The 20628-nt window shown below is 37.8% G+C and overlaps 1 protein-coding gene across 6 annotated transcripts in view; it reads left to right on the top strand.

Annotated features, from left to right (window-relative positions):
* The window catches only part of DMD (dystrophin), a 2174064-nt gene that overhangs the window by 1821918 nt on the left and 331518 nt on the right, over positions 1-20628 (top strand). For all 6 annotated transcript variants that reach the window (XM_031660704.1, XM_031660695.1, XM_031660696.1 and 3 more), the window contains one exon: positions 19917-20063. In XM_031660704.1, coding sequence (XP_031516564.1) covers positions 19917-20063 — 147 coding nt within the window. The remainder of the gene's footprint in view (positions 1-19916; positions 20064-20628) is intronic.

The following is a 20628-nucleotide window of genomic DNA, read 5'->3' on the forward strand; positions in this document are numbered from 1 at the left end:
AAACTGGAAACCATCATTCTCAGCAAACTAACCCAGGAACAGAAAACCAGACACCACAAGTTCTCACTCGTGAGTGGGAGTTGAACAATGCAAACACATGGACACAGGGAGGGGAACACCACATACAGGGGCCTGTTGAGGGGTGGGGGTTAGGGGAGGGATAGCATTAGGAGAAATACCTAATGTAGATGACAGGTTGATGGGTGCAGCAAACCACCATGGCACGTGTATACCTATGTAACAAACCTGCATGTTCTGCACATGTATCCCAGAATTTAAAGTATAATAATAAAAAAAGTCCTGACCAAATGATTTACTCAATGTAAAATTAATTGTAAGTTAGTGTTGCCAGGAGAGCTTATTACTTAGTTACCATGTATTCCCTCTCATCTCCTGCTTTGTTTATAAAGCTAAAAGCAAATTACTTAGGACAGCCATGTCAAATCACTTTCTTTTCCCAAAGCGTCTGAGTTTAGATAGTGCTGTGTGTGTTTTAAAAGCCCCTACCTCAACTTAGGCAAATAGAACCTTCGTTTATCATGCTATTCCCATCCCGCCTTTGAAACTTGAAAAGGCAGAGCGGAGTAATTGTTTCAGACATCTGCTTAGCATACTTTGAAGTGCATATAAGTTCTTTTTCAGTTTCATCTGAACCCCAGCTGTCTTCACCGAAGTCTATAATCAATCTGAATTAAGTTGTCCTACTTCTCCTAATAAGTCTCTTATTAAGTTCTACATCAGCCTCTTAGGGAGACTTAAAAGCTAATTCATGTAGAATTGCCATTTTCTACTAATTCATTTGTCAGCTCTCCAAATTCCAACAAAAACAATTGCAAAGACTATTAATTTGGCTCTTCATAAACAACTTATGTAAGTGTAGTATACATTGGAACCAAACAAACGATTTAAAACAGTGGGTGGGAGGAAATGAGTTGATGGCAATCAAAATGCTTCCTTTTTTGACTGTTATGAAATGCCTTCCACATCGAAAGCATAAAGCTATTTATTTAATAAGGGAAACATCTTTCTGCTTTTACTTTCATAGATAAGATAGTGACTGAGTGAACTTTGCTTAAAGACAGGAAAAGGCTTTAGAACACTTGGAAAAAGAACATGTTCTTTTATTATTGAACTTATTTTAATTTGGACTTCTCTGTTATTTTGATGGACTGTGATAAAAGAAGGAGCTAGAATTGGTTACTATTGTTATTGGATTAAATCAGAGTTGTACAGTACTCTTCTGGTCATGGGATATTTAGGAGAACATGGGTAATCAAAATTTTCAGCTAATGAGTTCATCTGACATTGTTCTACTCAAGAAGTGTTTAATTAGATAATAAAAATTTCTCCAAAGAATACCATCCTTCCTACTATTTGAAAACAACCATATCAAAATCTGATCCTATAATATGCCAATCCTGTTTGCTGGGACTTACTCTAGAAGCTTTGTTTGTGGTTGGTAATAACTATAAATACTATTCCTCAAGAGCCTTAGGTAATAAAAGATTATTCAAAAAACTTAAGTAATATACTCTCAGTATTAAAGGATATACAAATGCATTCATTCATTAATTTATGATATGGTTAAAACCTATACCCAGAGAAGTCTGATCTCATTATAGAGTGTGAACATTTAATTTATTTCAAAAATAAAAATTATATTGAGAGCTGTATTAATGGCATCTTAGTTTTCCTGGGAATGTTATTATTTAGCACCAAGCTGAGGGAGCAGCAATTTGTATTAGCTTGTGTATACATGTGCATGTCCCACATTAACTAGAAATGGCGCTAAAATGTGAGTTATTTATTTAACTGAAATTCCATATTTCCTGAGAAAATGGAATCACACAGCCAATATATATTTTTAATTATTTTTTGACATCTACCAAAGTTGTGACAAGAATAAAGTTCACAATTCTGTTACTCTCCTACCATGCGTAAAACAGGAAATGCTTTAAGATCAAATAACCCAAGGAGTTCGCTTCTTCCTGTCATGCTTGACAATTACAATTTTCAAAATTTAACAGTTTGCATTGACACCAATATTATGCCTTACACAACCTGAAATTAACTAAGTTAAGCAATGGCATTGAATAATTGTTCTTGGTAAATCAGTTTTCTGGGTATTATGGGAACAGATGTGTCTGTGATACTAATGTAACTCTCTTGTTTTAATGGGACCTAAGAAATAACTTTTTCATAATAAGATTTTTTCATGTTAAAATAATATTTTTAGTTATAATTTACACTTACTACAGGTTTTTCTATTTAAAAACGTCTTCCAAAAGCAATGATTCACAAACTTATTTACTTCAGTTATCTTAACAGCCAAGATGACATGGCCTGACATCTCCCACTTCCACTTACCTATCTCCCTTTTCCATGAGCATGAAATTTCTTTGACGGTTCTTGTTTTATTTTTTAAATCTCACATCAATTTTATGATATTTTCCATAATGCATTCATCATGTTTTAATATGAAGATGCTCTGTCTTCAAGTTCTGAAGTAAAGGAATCTTTCAGCACATTCACCTATGGACATGAAAGCGTCAGTTGAGAATCACAGTATGAAGGATTGCCCAGTTTGTGCAGGCTTTATCTTTTTCCATCAACTTATTTCTTTTATGTACACAAACAAAAAGAGCAGACCCTTGCTATTTCAAACTTATCTTTTGCCATTTCATCTGATTATTGTGATCCAAAGTTCCATTACTAGTAGCTCTTAATTTTGAATATGTATTATTTGAAGCTTTTGTGCACACTTAACTAATGAGTTAAATGGCGTTTTAAGTCAGGTTCCATGAACGCAGACCCTGAGAACAGGAGTCTAGGTGCCTGTGATTTATAGAGGGTCTGCTCTCAGGAGAAGCCTGTATTGGAGTTAGGGAAGCATAATACAAGAGAAGAAAGAGCCCAGCGAGTATGCCATTTCAGGTGAAACCTCACATTGTGTCTGATCCAGAGAGAGAGCAAGCCCTGGAGCAGAAACCTCACTGTGGAGTTGTACTTTTTATTTTATTTTATTTTATTTTATTTTATTTTATTTTATTTTATTTTATTTTATTTTATTGAGATGGAGTTTCGCTCTTGTTGCGCAGGCTGGAGTACAATGGTGCAATCTCAGCTCACCGCAACCTTTACCTCCCAGGTTCAGGTAATTCTCCTGCCTCAGCCTCCTGAGTAGCTGGGATTACAGGCATGCACCACCACGCCTGGTTAATTTTTGTATTTTTAGTGGAAACGGTGTTTCACCATGTTAGTCAGGCTGGTCTTGAATTCCTGACCTCAGGTGATCTGCCTGCCTCAGCCTCCCAAAGTGCTGGAATTACAGGTGTAAGCCTCCGCACCTGGCCAGAGTTGTGCCTTTATACCAGTCATTGTCTGTGCCACTGAAGTGCTGGCAAATATTTATCAACTAGCCCTGAGGTGGGATGGATCCTGGTGTGTATCAAAACCAGTTTTTCATGGTGTAAATACTCCCTCCACTGCTGATTTCCAGCTACCAACAAAATGCCACTGAATATGGAATTGGGAGGAGATGCACACAATTGGCTCTTGGGCTCTGCTGCAGCATACCACTGGCTGTGGTCCACTCCTGGGATATGGGTTACCTCTTGGGCTAGGGGGCTCCCATGAGCAGAGGTCACATCTGGAGAAGGCAGGTAGCTTTAAGACATGAATAGTCAACCATCACAGCAGCTGACGGATGGATGCCCAGGTTAGGTGAAGTGTTCCTGCAACTAATAAGTAAACCTAGTAATCCACTCACTCTTCATATTCAACATGACTTTTTAAATGCTGTTTTGTTTTTGCATGTACAGTAATTCTTTATAAATAATGAGAATTTTGTTTATGGAAAATCCACCTACCCTCCACCCTACCATGAATGGCTTGATAGCTATTCATCAGAATTAGTGATGGAAGAGAAGAGTTAATGAATGAAAAAGTCTAAGAAATTGATCACTATTAGTAAGAAAATGGCCTCATAAGTGAGTTCGGCTTTATAGTTATGGAATCTGTAAATGTCTTGGCATTCGGGTTATCGAGACATGGTCATTGAGAATGTCAAGAATTTTCAGTGGCAACGGTTCTCACTTTAGCATACATCAGAATCACCTGGAGGGCTTTTAGAAACTCAGGTTGGTGAACCCCTTCCCCAGAGTTCCTGGTTCAAAATGTCTGGGGCAAGGCTAAGAATTCCCACTGGTTCCCAGGTGATTGTAATGCTGCTAGTTCAGAGATACATTCTGAGAACCAACATTCCACGGTAAAGCTACTGTAAAAAGACATATTTTGTGTAGTGTTAGCATATCTTCAATTACAAGTAATAAATATATCATTTATTATTTCTTTCATATTTATCAATATCCAGAATATTTAGTTTAAAAACAAATGCAGACACACGGCCTCCTGTTGGATTGATTAATAGTTTAGGTAGGGGAGCATTGTTTCGCTCAGGAACCTTGAAATGAATAATGACTTCTTTTCTAAATCTCACTTGTGGAAGGCTTTGACAGTTGTTTATTTCGTTTTTTTGATGTTGGTATTTTAATGACAACCAGTACAATTTTGGGGTTGCTTCAGATGACCAACAGCATAACTTGCCTTCCCAGTATTAATACTTTAACATTAAAAATATTTAGTCATTGCTGGCCATGGTGTCTCACGCCTGTAGCTTTTTATCCCAGCGCTTTGGGAGGCCAAGGTGGGCAGATTGCATGAGCTCAGGAGTTTAAGACCAGCCTGGACAACATAGTGAAACCTCATTTGGACAAAAAATACAAAAATTAACCAGGTGTGGTGGCATGTGCCTGTAGCCCCAGCTCCTCGAAAGGCTGGGGCAGGAGGACTGTTTGAACGCAGGACGTCGAGGCTGCAGTGTGCCCTGTTCACTGTACTCCAGGCTGGGTGACAAAGCAAGACCTTCTCTCAAACTATATATATATTTAGTCACATAACTTTTCACTTTGTATAAATATTTTTTGCATTTACCAATGAAAACAATTACATTTAAAAATTCTTCTTATACTTTTCTACCAAACATACTGGTGATGAAATAGTACTTTATAGAGTTTCTGAATCTAGGATATTAAAAATAGTTGGGATCAGTCAACACTTTTTAAGTAAAATCTACTCGCTAGATATGAATAGTTAATAGCTTCTCCAGGAGTGCCTACATTTTATAACTTACCTTGTCCACCCCTTGAGGCTCTGTGTTCGGGGGGAGGGGATATTTTTGTGTGTGGAAATAGAGATGAGGTAAAAGTGTGGGAGCACTGGGAGAAAGTAGAAAAGAGTCTTAACTGAAGTTGTTGAAGAAGGAGGATTTTTCCCAAAAATGGTGTAAAAAACAATGTATTAAATATCTGTGAAAAAGTTCATGGTTGTGATATAGGGTGAGTGGTATATGAAATGAGAATTATGGGATAAACTAATGGAAACAAATGTCTTAAAATTTGCTTTTAACATTAAACAAGAAACATGAAACACAAACTTTTCCCTCATTCTGGAATCTGGGGGAGGAGAAGGATGAGAAAAAATGAAATTTTATATTAGAAGCAATTTGATTAATGTTCAATGTAAAATTGAAATAGCTATGGTAAAACCCACTCAAATCAAGTGTACATTAAATAATTGAGTTAACTGAATTAGGCAGAGTAAGGGCACATTGATTTTCAGTGTTGTTGAAAATTGGTCCACATATCATTGTTATGCTTTTTGTTTGTAAACCTCAATATTTATTAAGTTTCCACAGTGTGCTCAGCCCTGAAATGTCAAATTCTCTTAACCAGAATGAGGCTGGAGGATCTAACACTAAGATAAATTTCTATTTTCTTTTAAGGAATTGATTTTTATGGTGACATTTTTTTCTTCATAAAGTTAAGAGCCTGCCAGTCCTGTTTCGAAACATACTTATTTTTAGAAGTTTGGTTTTCCGGAATTATGCATCGTTATAGACTTAAATGACTCATTTAGAACTTCTCCCTATCAAATATTCACATTCTATCATCATGATCTTAACACGGCATAAGCAAGTTAGTGAACAGAGTGAAGTCAATTTATTGGCAATATATGCCAAAGTACAGGAATTAAGTAGAAACGAAAGTAAATGAAAGTCTGTGGCAATATATTGGTGTGCTTTTTAGAACCAATGACAGACTGCTGCTGAGCCTCCTTTTATTTACTTTTTTCCTACACTTAAAACATTGTAACCCATTTTGACATCTATCCATTGTAGTGAACCTAAAGCCTATTAGGTCTTATTAAATAATACCCATTTAACTGACCTGTGATTTAAGTTTCTTATCTGCCCCCAAGCAAGTAGGCCATATGCAACAGCATTTTACCTGCTTCACCTTCTACTTGCCAGTTGGTTTTTGGTCTTCACATATTTCTAGCAGGGATGGGGCTAAAGCAAAGGAGGGAATGGTCCATTGTTTTAGACCTTCACAAAACCAATATAGTAGAATCTCCACAAAGGTCATCCAATATCAGGGTGACTTTTGTGCATCCAATAAAGCGTAAAGTTAAAAGAAATATAGGCTAAACAAATGAGCATAAATTCTGTTACTCCTTTGGCTTATGCTGTGAATAAAATATTACCTTTGGAACCATCTCAATTTTTTTTATATAAAGGTTGAAGGAAGACATTTGCAAAGTCGTTTCTGCTATAAAACTACCTAGGGTTTGGGGTTGATTGTTGTATGCAAGAGGGGTCTTGGTGAAATCTGACCCACTTTGAATCTAAAATTACTGAATTCTTAGTGGAAAGATTATTTTTAAAAGATTTTTAAACTCTTTTTTCTACTGAAATTATATTCTCCTTTAGATAATCAATGCAGTATCACCCCCACAGATTTTGAGGGCACTAAATTTTGAAAAAGAAAAATGTTTATTACTATTAAATATATCTGTTAGTTGAATATCAATCACTTTTTCTAAAGGGTAGATTTGGCCAATGAGTGATTTTTTTTTTTTTTTTTTTTTTTGGAAATCACATCTGAGAACATTGTTTAGACATCTTGACACTTAGACTCATTTGTGTAAGTAGTAATTTATTCATCATTTGCATGTACTTAACTGGACATTATCATGATAGCAGCTGTCATAACAGACTATTACAGGATATGAATTTAGATATTACCTTAAGATGTGATCAGAAAAATCAGAATAATATCTTGAAAATATCAATTTTATGGTGAGAAAAATGACAAACTGAATAAACTATTGACTCAAGAAGTTAGACCTTTCACATACTCATGTATTCACAGAGGTAAAAATAACAACTAATAATATATCCAGAGGGCCCGCATTGCTCAGAAGTGAATACATAAGACTTTCTTTTCAGCCTCAGAATATGATGAAAAGAAGATGAACCATTATTTTAAATATTTAGCAATATAATTTTTAAACAGGATGTTGCATAGATTTTAATGAAGAAAATTCATTTTATGTTCCTTTCATTTGACTTTAAGTAGTTGAATATCCTGCTTTTTTGTTTTGTTTGCAAGAAATAAAGCCATTTTAGAAAGACTAAAAACATTAATTACATTTAGGAACTACAATAATCTGAAAGTAAAATTGGATATTAAAGGACATTTTTGCAATCCTTTTAATCGTCTTCTGTGTATTATTTTTATCACAGCTCTTAAAAAATTTGTATCAATCTTTGATTCATTTCTGCTTTAGTATTTCTAAGTTAATAATATATAGAATGAAAAATCAAATCAGTAAAAATCCATTTTGTTTCAGTAGTGAGTGCCTTCCCCCTAGAACCAAAACTAAATAAATGTGCTCCATATAAAGCAAACTAGGTACAGCATATTGCACGGGTAACTCGCAATCCTAGATTCCTCTATTAATCATCATTCAGACATGCAGAGGTAGCTTAATTTGGTTTAAATAAGTGAAAACAGAATCTCTTTGAGACTGCTATCTACAATATTATACTTTGTCCTGCATTTTCTTGGTCAAAAATTGTACTTTATAGCTAATATGCCTAAACTTCTCATCCATCTTTGTAATACCCCTAAAGTATGGATGTTACTGTCCCTTTTCTACGCAAGTGCAAAATATTTGTAAATGAATTTCGTTACAGTCTATTATTTGATGACTTCTTAGTTCATATCATTATTTAAGTAACTTTTCTTTAGTAGAAAAGCCCAAAAATTAGGGAGGAGATGGGGGGGGGAGAGAGAGAGAGAGAGAGAGAGAGAGAGATCGAGATCATCTGTAATCTCAGCCCCAACAACTATAATCCCAATCCCCGCAAGGGCCTCATTGGGCAAAGAAGAAAAAGGCACTGTTTTTTTGAAGAGATCCCTGGTCCTATGCCAAGCCTAACCAATTTGGTAATAGAGCCCAGGCTGGATTTCAGTTGAATTTTACTATTCCACTCTACATGATGGCCTTGGTTTGTAGTCTTCTAGTCTTTTCATATATAAATATTTTTAATGCTTTTATTCTGTGTTGTTAAAATGCCCTCGAAAACATGCACTAACTTGTACCACCACCAACAAGCAGAATATATTTTCCTTGAATAGGTTACTTCCTCTCTTTTTTCCCACTTACTCCATTTTTATTTTAAAAATCTCTGGTAGAGACCAAAAACTGAAATGTTATATTCTTGCCCAAAGAGTGAGAGATGCTTCAGAAATTAGCAAATGCTCCAATATAGATCAAGTGATAGATATAAATAATTCAGATATGGAATTTAAGGAAAATGAGCAGCTTTCTCTTATTTAGGAACTCAGTGTCAGGTTTCTGTAAGAACCTATGTTTATGAAGCAGTCTGAGAATAGCTATTGGTCTGAAGTATGAGTAATTAGTACAGAAGTGCCTAATTCTCTTGACTGCTTGTTCTTTAATAAAAATGTATTGAGGTATTATCATGTACTAGGGCTTGGCATATACTGGTGAAAAACAATAATGTAGAATAGCCTTAATAAATTTTCTGGTCTTGGGAACAGACAATGGATAAATGAATAGGCAAATATATATGCACTTGCAAATTGTGATCAGGGTTAAGAAGGAAACTAGGATGTTAAGAGTCAGGGGAAAAGGAGACACTTTATATAAGGCAACAAACTGGGGATACGCTATCTTTAATAATCACATCTAACCGAGATCAGAAGTATATGAATAAGAGCCAGCTAGGCATAAATTGGATATGTAAAACTCCAAGCAAAGGGAACAGTGTATCTGAAGGTTCTAAGTCAAGAGTAAACTTGGGCCAGGCACGGTGGCTCATGCTTGTAACCGTAACACTTTGGGAGGATCACTTGAGTCCAGGAGTTTGAGAACAGCCTAGAAAACATAGAGAGACCCCGTCTCTCAAAAAAAAAAAAAAAAATCAATGCCAGTAGTGTGTGCCTGTAGTCCTGGCTAACTTGGGAGGCTGAAGCAGGAGGATCGCTTGAGCCCAGGAGTTTGAGGCTGCAGTGAGCTATGATCGCATTGCTGCACTCCAGCCTGGGCAACAGAGAGAGACCCTGTCTGAAAAATAAAATAAAAATAAATAAATTTTAAAAAGCTTGATGAGTTCTAGGAACTCAGCATTTTCTAATTTCTTGTTAGAAATGCCAAATTCTCAGGCCCACCTTAGACCCATTGAATCAAAAGCACTAAGTGGGACTCAGCAATCTCTGTGTTAACAAGCCTTTCACATGATGATGAGATGTACACTAGTGTGTGAGAATCACTGCCTTAGACTAATGTTTTGAGCTATTTAGGGGAGGGAGAGGGCCCATTCAGGGACAGTGGTGGTTAACACATGTGGCACATACCAAGAAACGATTGCAAGCCCAAAAATTTGTTAAATGTAAAACTTAAGGCCGGGCATGGTGGCTCATGCCTGTAATCCCAACACTTTGGGAGGCCGAGGTGGGTGGATCACCTGAGGTCAGGATTTCAAGACCAGCCTGGCCAACATGGTGAAACACAGTCTCTGCTAAAACTAGAAAAATTAGCCAGGCATGGTGGTAGGCACCTATGATCCCAGCTACTCGGGAGGTTGAGGCAGGAGAATCGCTTGAACCCAGGAGGCGGAGGGTGCAGTGAGCCGAGATCGCACCACTGCACTCCATCCTGGGCAACAAGAGCAAAACTCCATCTCAAAAAAAAAGTAAAACTTCATCTGTCTAAAATAACTTCTGAATTTGAAGATAAACATCCTCATGGTTGATATTTTAATGGTTTATGGATTATTACTTACTTTTTTTTTTTTTTTTTTGAGACGGAGTCTAGATCTGTCGCCCAGGCTGGAGTGCAGTGGCGGGATCTCAGCTCACTGCAAGCTCCGCCTCCCGGGTTCACGCCATTCTCCTGCCTCAGCCTCCCCAGTAGCTGGGACTACAGGCGCCCGCCACCTCGCCCGGCTAGTTTTTTGTATTTTTTAGTAGAGACGGGGTTTGACCGTATAAGCCAGGATGGTCTCGATCTCCTGACCTCGTGATCCGCCCGTCTCGGCCTCCCAAAGTTTATTACTTACTTTTAAGGAAGTTAATAGGTTTCACTAACTGCCATTTTGCTTCATTTTGTCATATATAATAAAAATTTTTCAGACAGAAAATACTGGTATTTTTTTCTGTTTCCTTAGCAACCTAAAGCATGGCCTGCTTAAATGACTTATTTGTACTCATTAAAAACCTTTTTGTGTTAATTGTGCATATTTTGTATTTAGCCTCTGTGAAACACTCATGAACTACCTTTTTATTTGTTTTAATTGTGTCATTGGAAAGCTTGAAGTGTTTTGTGGGGTTTTTTGTTTTGTTTTTTTTTTTGGTTTTTGTTTTGTTTTTGCTTGCTTTTTGTCTATAAAGGGGAGATAACTGGCAGTCAGAGTTAGGATTATAGAAACGTTTTCCCAAGGAAATTAAAGTAACTAAAATTTGTTCAAGTTTCTTCTTCTATAAATTGTACTTATTTCGATTTTTAAAAATTGTGGTAAAATACAAATTACATGAAGTTTACTATCTTAACTCTATTTAAATGTATACTTCCATGGCATTATGTACATTTATGTTGTTCTGCTGCCATCACCATCATCTCCAGAACTCTTCTCATCTTGCAAAACTGAAACTCTGTGTCTATTCAACAATAATCCCTGCTGGGCATGGTGGCTCACACGTGTAATCCCAACACTTTGGGAGGCCAAGGCAGACGGATCACCTGAGGTCAGGGGTTCAAGACCAACCTGGCCAACATGATGAAACTCCATCTCTACTAAAAATGCAAAAATTAGCCGGGTGTGGTGGCGCACACCTGTAATTCCAGCTACTTGGAAGGCTGAGGCAGGAGAATCGCTTGAACCTGGGAGGCAGAGGTTGCAGTGAGCTGAGATCGAAATCGTGCCACTGCACTCCAGCCTGGGCAACAGAGTGAGACTCTGTCTCAAAAGGAACAAAAAAGAAAACACAACAATAATTCCCCATTGCTTCCTGCCCCCAGCCCCTGGAAACCACCATTCTACTTCCTGTCTATAAATCTGAATACTCATTTCTATATCTTCTTTGGAGATATGTCTATTCAGGTTACTTGCTCAGTTTTTAGTCAGGTGATTTGTTTTCTTGCTATTGAATTGTAGGAGTTCCTTGTGTATTTTGAATACTAACCCCTTACTGGGTGTATGGTTTGGAAAATATTAATTGCTGCTGCTATGTTCAACTTGTTCTTAAAAATAAAAACTTTTCCTTTGTGGTCAATACTTCCCTGTTCCTCATTTCCAAATTTTATACACGAAGGAAATATGAGCACACAGAAAAGAAAGATGATGGACACTATTAATATGGCCAAGATATAATTCGGCTTTTATTTTAAGAACATTGGAGTTACAAGCTTCATAGAAAGCCATGTCCTAAAAGATGAAGAATTATGATCAATGCAAAGAGAAAATGTTAAAAAGAAAAAGTTATCGTTTTATGTTTGGGTATATATTCTTTTTCGATATTGTAAAGAGAAACTAGAGTTTTTTGTTTTTGTTTTTGTTTTGTTTTTGAGACAGAGTTTTGCTCTTGTTGCCCAGGCTGGAGTGCAATGTTGCAATCTCGGCTCACTGCAACCTCCACCTCCCGGGTTCAAGCCATTCTCCTGCCTCAGCCTCCAGAGTAGCTGGGATTACAGGTGTGTACCACCATGCCCGGCTAATTTTTCTGTTTTTACTAGAGACAGGGCTTCACCCTATTGGTCAGGTTCGTCTGGAACTCCTGACTTCAGGTGATCCACCCGCCTCAGCCTCCCAAACTGCTAGGATTACAGGCATGAGCCACCGTGCCTGGCCGAGATTGTTTTTCATAAAAAGATGTGGATTCTTTGTGGAAAACATGGAGCAGTTAATTGCTATTTTTTTAATGCCACAAATTTGGAAGTGTGTTGAGTCTGAGAAGAAACCATACTTAAAATCTAATTACTGATAATCGCTTGGGAAATAAAAGCCCTAAATTTCTTCATGCCTACAAACTTGATATTGTTTTCCTAAGATCTTATTTTTTTTTACTTTAGCCTTTCTTAAGTGTTTCTGATTATGCTAAATCTAGGCCATTAGTTCTGAGTCTGTTTCATTATTTATATTCTTATTCAGTTTGCTCGTCAAAAGTGTTCATGCCCAAATATGAAAGTTTACAAGAATTGCCCTGAAAACTGAATGCAAGGAGACAATGAAAAGAAACTGCATAATATTTTGTCTTCAGGCTCTCACAATAAAAACTGTTGCTGGAAAAAAAATGCAATCACATCTCTACTTTTTTTTTTAAAAAGTACATGCTTCAATGGCATAATTTATTGTCAAGAATGTCTCTACCAGAAGCATAAGTGATGCTAAAGGCAGAGGGTTGTATTCACTCAGTCTGCAAAGCATTCCCTTTGTCTTAGCTCCACGCAGTCCCTCAGAATTTGGCAGAAATGAGGGACTCAACTTTAGAGAAAGGGTGACAATTCCAGTTTTGTTAGAGAGCTATGAAATAGCCCCATAGTGTTAGTAATGAGAATTCAGTTAAGAAGTCTCCTGCAGGCCAGGCGCGGTGGCTCAGGCCTATAATCCCAGCGCTTTGGGAGGCTGAGGCAGGTGGATCACCTGAGGTCAAGAGTTTGAGACCAGCCTGGCTTCAACATAGTAAAGGAACCCCATCTCTTAAAATGCAAAATTAGCCGGGCGGTGGCAGGCACCTGTAACCCTGTGCCACTCAGGAGGGGCTGGAGGCAGGAGGATCACTTGAACCCGGGAGGTAGCAGTTGCAGTGAGCTGAGATCGTCCCATTGAACTCCAGCCTGGGCAACAAGAGTGAAACTCCACCTTGGAGGGAAAAAAAAAAAAGGAAGGAAAGGAAGGAAAGAAAAAAAGGAAAGGAAGGAAGGAAGGAAAAAACAGAGAGAAAGAAGTCTCCCAAAAAAAAGAAAGGAAGAAGTCTTCTGTATAAAAAAGGAAAGAAAAAAAAGAAGAAAAGAAAAGAAAAGAAGTCTCCTGAAAAAACAACAACAACAACAACAACAACAAAAAACTAAAATATAAGTGCTTGACAACTGAAGTTCAAAGGTAATGGCTATTGGGAAAGCAGATGAAGTTAATCTAAGTAGTGGATGCTGTTGGTGCCCCAGCCAGATTCGTTCACTGGGTTGGTGCACCCATTCCTCAGTGACTCTGAGTATTGGCTGCTAAAGCCTTGTGGTTTCACCCCTTTCCAGAGAACCTCCCTCAGTCAAAAGCAAGCCACCTTGACTGGCACGTTCCACCACACCTTCTCGCTTAAAACCACCAGGGGTACAAAGGGACAACCCCTTTGTCTCAACATGGGACCTGCTGTTGTACAATTTGTGCTCTGGAAATTCCCATGGGGCCAGATTGATGCTGGTCTCCAGCCCATACCACATCCCAACTTAACTTTCTTGCCCTGTCTTCCTGCTTCTATCACTCCCTTTTTCTTAAGAGCACTCAGACTCTGCTTCCCTAAAACCTGGATGAAGGCAGTAGGTATTGGAAAGAAAAGCGGTACCTACATTCTGGGCACCAGAACAGTCAGGGAACCAACCAGAGTGAAAAGTCAAAAATTACAGATAACGATGGAAGTCTCTGAGCCTGATACATTTCATGAAGGGCTTGCTTACACCCCAACTTGTGTTTCTTTTTAATTGTTTCAACAGCACTTGAGTAGCTCATTCCGCCCAGGTTTTTGAGAGATTCCAGTAGGCCTCTGATCATCTGGAAAAAGCAAGATACAATCCTTGACTCTCTTGGCCCCATGAGGATGATATAGCTGCTGATAAATGCAGAAGCTGCAAAACATAGCTGGGCTGTACCTGCTGCCAATTCCTGAGTAACTGCATTCTGTGAGGGCTTCCCTGAACCACATGGAAGAACCCCAGGATAAGTAGTAAACACCAATATTTATAGGACATGATTTCTAATTGCTCATCCTTGGCTTCTCATGACTAGCTCAGCATGAAGAATGCTGGGACTTTTCCTAGCAACTCCTCATTTTAGGCTATTTTTCAAGAGTCTTGGTTAACGAACATTTGTTTGACAAGGATTCATGGTAGACAGCAATGCTATCAGTCCCTACTAAGTAATATTTGTCATGTAAATTTCTCTGCACAGTGTACGTAGCCCAAGAATAACACTTCATTGTTGGAACCTAGTAATTCTGAATTCGTAGTAAGTGAGATAGGACCTCTATGAGTTAGCGGTTAAGATTTTGGGAGGAATATTTAACATCCCTAAGAAGGGAAGTTTTTCAAATGCTGAGTAGCACTATATATATTTATATATATATAGCCAGATATATATATATATTGCCATATATATATATATATCTCACACCATTTATAAATAAACTCATAAGTGGCAAATCCAGTAGAGCTAATGTGAGCATCCCAGAGTCTCCCCTCTCCGTCGCTTGTTTGTGCAGCTACTCCTGCTGTGGCCTTTTATGGATTATCCTGGACCTCCACAACTGACCCCTCTACTTTCTCTCCATCTACGAGCTTCATTTTGCTTTGCTTTCCTCCTAATCCAGTTTAGATTCCACAGTATGTTTTTTCAATTACATCCTGGCTAGTATTGAAACTTCCTTATCCCTAAATGTGTGAGCCACAGTCATCTGACGAAACCCCAAACCTGGATCAACTGTTTTCTCCATGCTTACATGCAACACTGTTGGAGAAAGTCAGGCAGATTGATTCTGCTAAAAAATGTTGAACCTCATCCTCAAGTGGGCCCTCAACACTGTTTGCCAACCTCATTACATTTCTTAGGTCAACTCCCTCTCACAGTCTCTATTACGATTAATTCAAATGTTCCCACTTACCCTTAATTCATGTTTTCATTCAGTGACTATTCATTGCACACCAGGCACTGCACGCTATGCCAGGCACTGCAGACTATACCGGGTCTGTTGATTCCTACTTCACAGAGGAAATAAAACCCCTCCAAGCAGAATTCCCTCAATTTACTCTTTCCAGTCTTTCCAACTGACCTTCTGTGCTTCGCAGTAGAAATGTTCTCTTAACTGTCAAGTCAAAATTCCTCTCTCAAAAATGAGATTCCCTTGTTAATAGGCAATTCCTTCCTTGTCTTAGAAAAGTAGTAGATGACTGTAATTTTAAATGTGTATTTGAACAAATCCTTAGCTACATAAAGATAAGCAAAGATATGACAGGCAATTTAATTTTTATGAAGAAAAAACTTATTATATCAGAGTTACGTATCATTCTAAATCAGTACTTTTGTATCTATAATCAGACAACGTTTAATGAACTGAAAATTCTGCCTGCGTGAAACTAGTCATAATAAAATTAGACTTGGTTTGCTGTTTCATGGAGAACATATTCCAGATGTTTAAGTGATTCGAAGAAAACCCACCGTATAATGGCTTTCTTCAATGTTTTCTCACTAACTGCTTCCAAGCTAGAATAAAACCTAATGCAATCCTGATATCATTTAAATAGCACATTGTATTGCTCAGCGTTAACTGTGCTTTTTGACATTTTAGGTATAGTGTTTAATAATTTAAACACAAATTTATGTGTGTCATATTAAAAGCTCTAATCTGTGAAATATAGCCAAACCAACGTCACATCTATTTAAATAGCAAAGTACCTGTGTTCACCCTTTACAGGGTGAGGGTCTTGTGACTCTGTGTTTAGGTGGCCATACTTCTTGTTATGTATGTTTCTGGGCACTGAGATCCCACAGCAGTGAGCCATCCTTGGGTGGTACAGAGCTGCTACCGAAACCTAAGTCAAATGCCAAAGTGAAGACTGGCATGAGCATTCTCCTGCCTCCTTTTCCTTTTTATCTTTCCTACCATCTGTTATCTCCTTTCTTCCACCTTCATGTGTTGAGTGCCCTCATGATTTCTAGACGACTGAAGTCCTTTAGTCTGCTCAGCCCCATCTAGAGATTTCCCTGAAGTGAACCTTTGCCCCCAGTTATCTGTTTATCAACTGACCTCGCACCAATCAAAGTTTCCATTGTCAAATATTTTAACAGAAATTTAGGAATTCAGATTAAACTGAACATTTGGCATTTTTTCCTTTTTTTGTGTGTGTTTTTTGAGACAGAGTCTCGCTGGGTCACCCTGGCTGGAGTGAGTGCAGTGGTGCCATCTTGGCTCACTGCAACCTCCACCTCCCAGGTTCAAGCGATTCTCATGCCTCAGCCTCCCGAGTAGCTGGGACTGCAGGCATGCACCACCACGCCCAACCAATTTTTGTATTTTTAGGAGAGACAGAGTTTCACCATGTTGGCCAGTCTGGTCTCGAACTGCTGACCTCAAGTGATCCACCCTTCCACCCGCCTCGGCCTCCCAAAGTGCTGGAATTACAGGCGCGAGCCACTGCACCTGGTCTGGGTTGTTTTCTTCATCTTTAGCAGTTGTCTTATTCACAACTACTTCAACAATATTTATTTTCTTTTTCTTTTTGAAGTAGCTTTCCAGAGTACTTGGCCTGGTTTTTATAGAAATCATAACTTTTTTCTTTTCTTTTTAAACTAATATTTTTATGATTTAGGAGATATTTATGAAATTATGTAGTCACAATAGTTACTGGCAAAGATAGGTTTGAGAACATACACACAACTGACGGTTGTAAAAAGTCAACTAATGGGAGCAGAAGGTCCACACATACTGACAGGCACCTCGAACATTTTATTGAGGCTGTGTGAGGTTCCCATCACTGCTGTTTCACAAACAGAATGAAGACTTTGGCTAATTTGGTGAGTCTTAAGTGGAGATTAGTTAAGAGAACTTCCATTATCATTGCTTGAAAGGAGCCAAAAAAAAAAAAAGAAATGACAAGATCTTATGGTAAACTTTAAAGAAGAAAAGTAAATTTTAAAAAGAAAAAAAAGAGGAAAAGGGAGAACGTTGCAATTCATTATGAGTACCAAAACTTATTTTTGAATCCCTTTCATCCTCCAAAACATTGATGCAGGATTAAAATGTGTGCTCAGGAATTTGGGGGAGAAAATGAAAATCAAAATATTCTAATAAGAGACATTTGAAAATGTACATTATGTCACCTAAAGGGAACTGAAATCTAGATATGACTTAACGAGGTAGGATAATCAGCTTACTGGCTTGAGAGTCTTGCTTATAAAGAGAGATGATTAACATAAAGGACTCACCTGTATTACTGAAAGATGTTGCCTGCTGGCTTGCCCTCTCTGCAGAGGTTCCTATTTACAGTTTCCCCTCACATAATATTTATTTGTGGCTACTGGAAATGCACGTTATTATCCAGAAGAGAATGGTTTCATTTTGTAATCGTTGTCCCTGTCCAAGTTTCCCCCATTGACATTTAAGAAATCTGTTTTCTAACCTTTCTATTATGCGAAACAAAATTATTATGGATCATTTCCTTTTAGAGGTAAGTATTCATATATACGGATTTAAACCACCTTTCTCCACGGGCACTTATTCTGATACTTTTAATCCATGTATTTATTCATAAGGAAATGGAATAATATTTAGTATCAACCCCTATAAAACTTTCTGAATTTCACACTGATTCCAATGGCATTCCACTAACACGAAGTTGAATAAAGATGAATACATCACATATGATTTTTTTTGTACGTGTGTGGTCAGAAGGGGTCTCTTTTGTTTGTGTTTATTAATATATAATTCACATACTTTAAAATTCACTCTTTTGAAGTGTACAATTCAATGGTGTTTAGTATATTCACAAGGTTGTGCCATCATCACCATTGTTTAATACCAGAACATTTTCATTATCCTCCAAAAGAAACCCCATGATTGCTTAATGTAATGTTTTTAATGATCACTTTTTAAAACTTTAAGTTAAACAGAGCGATTATCACAATGTCTTATATTATTATCTAAGAACTACATAACAGTCTTATACTCTACACAACACCACAGTTTAGTGAAGTATTCGGGTTGATTTGAGAGGATAATGTCATTCTTATTTTGAATGTACATACTGGCTCCTTTGATTTGGAGTGGGAAGAAATGCAAGGCTTATAAATGAGGTCAGTGTAACCCGTGGTTTTATCAACATGGTGAACCAGACAGAGAAATAACACCTGCCCAGATCAAGCAAGTCAAAACAACACGTGTAGTCAAGTAAGTGATGCTGTCCTTGTACACAGACATTACATTACACAAACTGTTCTCCTAAATGAGGGAATTTGTCCCTTAGAAATTGCTTATTGGAACATTTGGACATCATGCATCATGTTAAAGATCCATAAATGCCATCTCGATAGGGTAGATATGATGCATGGTAATATCCTCCCCATATCTGCATAGGGTTCTTCTGCTCAATGGATTGCTGTGATGTATTGCATCAGAGACTTCTGCTCTAGTGCTTCAGAGAGAGCTGAGAAGCCCCTCGGGAGCCTTCTGAAGTCATTGCTACAAAGACTAAAATACCAGGAGATCAGGAAGTCATTCTTAGGACTTGACAAAATATCCTACTCCCTAAATGAAACTGTTATGATGTGGTTGGTGCAAAGTATGCATGCAATATTTTATGACTGAATGTTTCTTTCTATTGTAAAAAAATTAAGGATCCATTTCTGGTTGTGACATGAGTAGAATTTAGAATCCAGCAACAATATATTTTTTCCTGTTACTTTGCCAATCCAGAATTTCTTAGGGGAAGCATATAATATAATAGTTAAGAATATATATTCTAGAGGCAGGCAAACCTGTATATATGTATCCCAGGTTCCTCAATTTTTACCCATGAGAGCTTGGCAAGGTTTGTTTGTTTTGAAAACAAACCTTTGCAAGTTTGTTTTCTCATATATAAAATCATAATTCTCCAACTACTGGCCTCATAGGATTGTTGGAAAGAAATAAAATCAGTTTATATATGGATAGAGCTCATCATGGCATTAGGCACCTAGGAAGTGCTCAACAAATAGCAGTTATTATTCCTCCATTAACAAATATCCATTGTTATAATACTACCATAATAGACTGTTTTAGTCTGTTCCAGCTGCTATAATAGAAATGCCATAAATTGGATAGGTTGTGAAACAACAAAAATGTATTTCTCATTGTTCTGGAGGTTGAGACATCCAAGATCAAAATACCAGCATATTTGGTATCTGGGGAAGGACCATTCCTCATAGAAAACACCTTCTCACTGCACCCTCACATGCCGAAAGGAGCTAGCTAGCTCTCTGAGGTCTCTTCTGTAAGGGCACTAATCCCAAAAAATCACCTCCCTAAAGGCCCCATCTCCTAATACCATTGCCTTAGGTGTTGGGATTTCTTTTTCTTTCTATTTTTTAGGATTTCAACATAGGAATTTGAGGGGGAACACAAACATTCAAACCATAGCATAGAGCAAACATTACTGGCACCGCACCCTAAAGAGAATAAGCCCAGGTATCAATTCTTCTTGTTTTAAATATTCTTATCTTCCAATTTGCTTTTGACTATTGCACACAGGCACTTCGAGGAGAAATTGCACCTCTGAAAGAGAACGTGAGCCACGTCAATGACCTTGCTCGCCAGCTTACCACTTTGGGCATTCAGCTCTCACCATATAATCTCAGCACCCTGGAAGACCTGAACACCAGATGGAAGCTTCTGCAGGTAGGCACATAGTAAACATTGTTGTCCTTTGTTACAGTAAAATAATATACAGATACAATTTGTAAAGAACAATGAAAGTACTTTTTTCATTTAATGTTCATGGTAATATTTGTGAGGATAGGATATTTTATATTAGTTTATAATTCCCATCTAAATGTTTTCAAATTATTAATATTAATTTTGGAAGCAATGAAAAGTTAGACTTTAGTATATGTCTTAGTCTGTTTAGTGTTGCTATAAAGGAATACTCGAGGCTGGGTAATTTATAAGGAAAAGGTGTTTATTTGGCTCAGTTCTGCACGCTGTACAAGAAGCATCTGCTTCTGGTGAGGGCTTCAGGCTGCTTCCACTCATGGCAGAAGGCTAAGGGAAGCTGGTGTACAAAGATCACACGGCAAGAGAAGAGGAGAAAAAGAGGGAGGGTAGGTACCAGTTCTCATGAAAACTGCTAGAGCAAAACCTCACTCACTACCGTGAGAATGGCACCAAGCCATTCATGAGGGATTCATTCCTACAACCCAGACACCTTCCACTAGGCCTCACCTCCAACATTGGGGATCACATG

Source organism: Papio anubis, chromosome X (assembly GCF_008728515.1).
Source record: "Papio anubis isolate 15944 chromosome X, Panubis1.0, whole genome shotgun sequence".
NCBI lineage: Eukaryota > Metazoa > Chordata > Mammalia > Primates > Cercopithecidae > Papio > Papio anubis.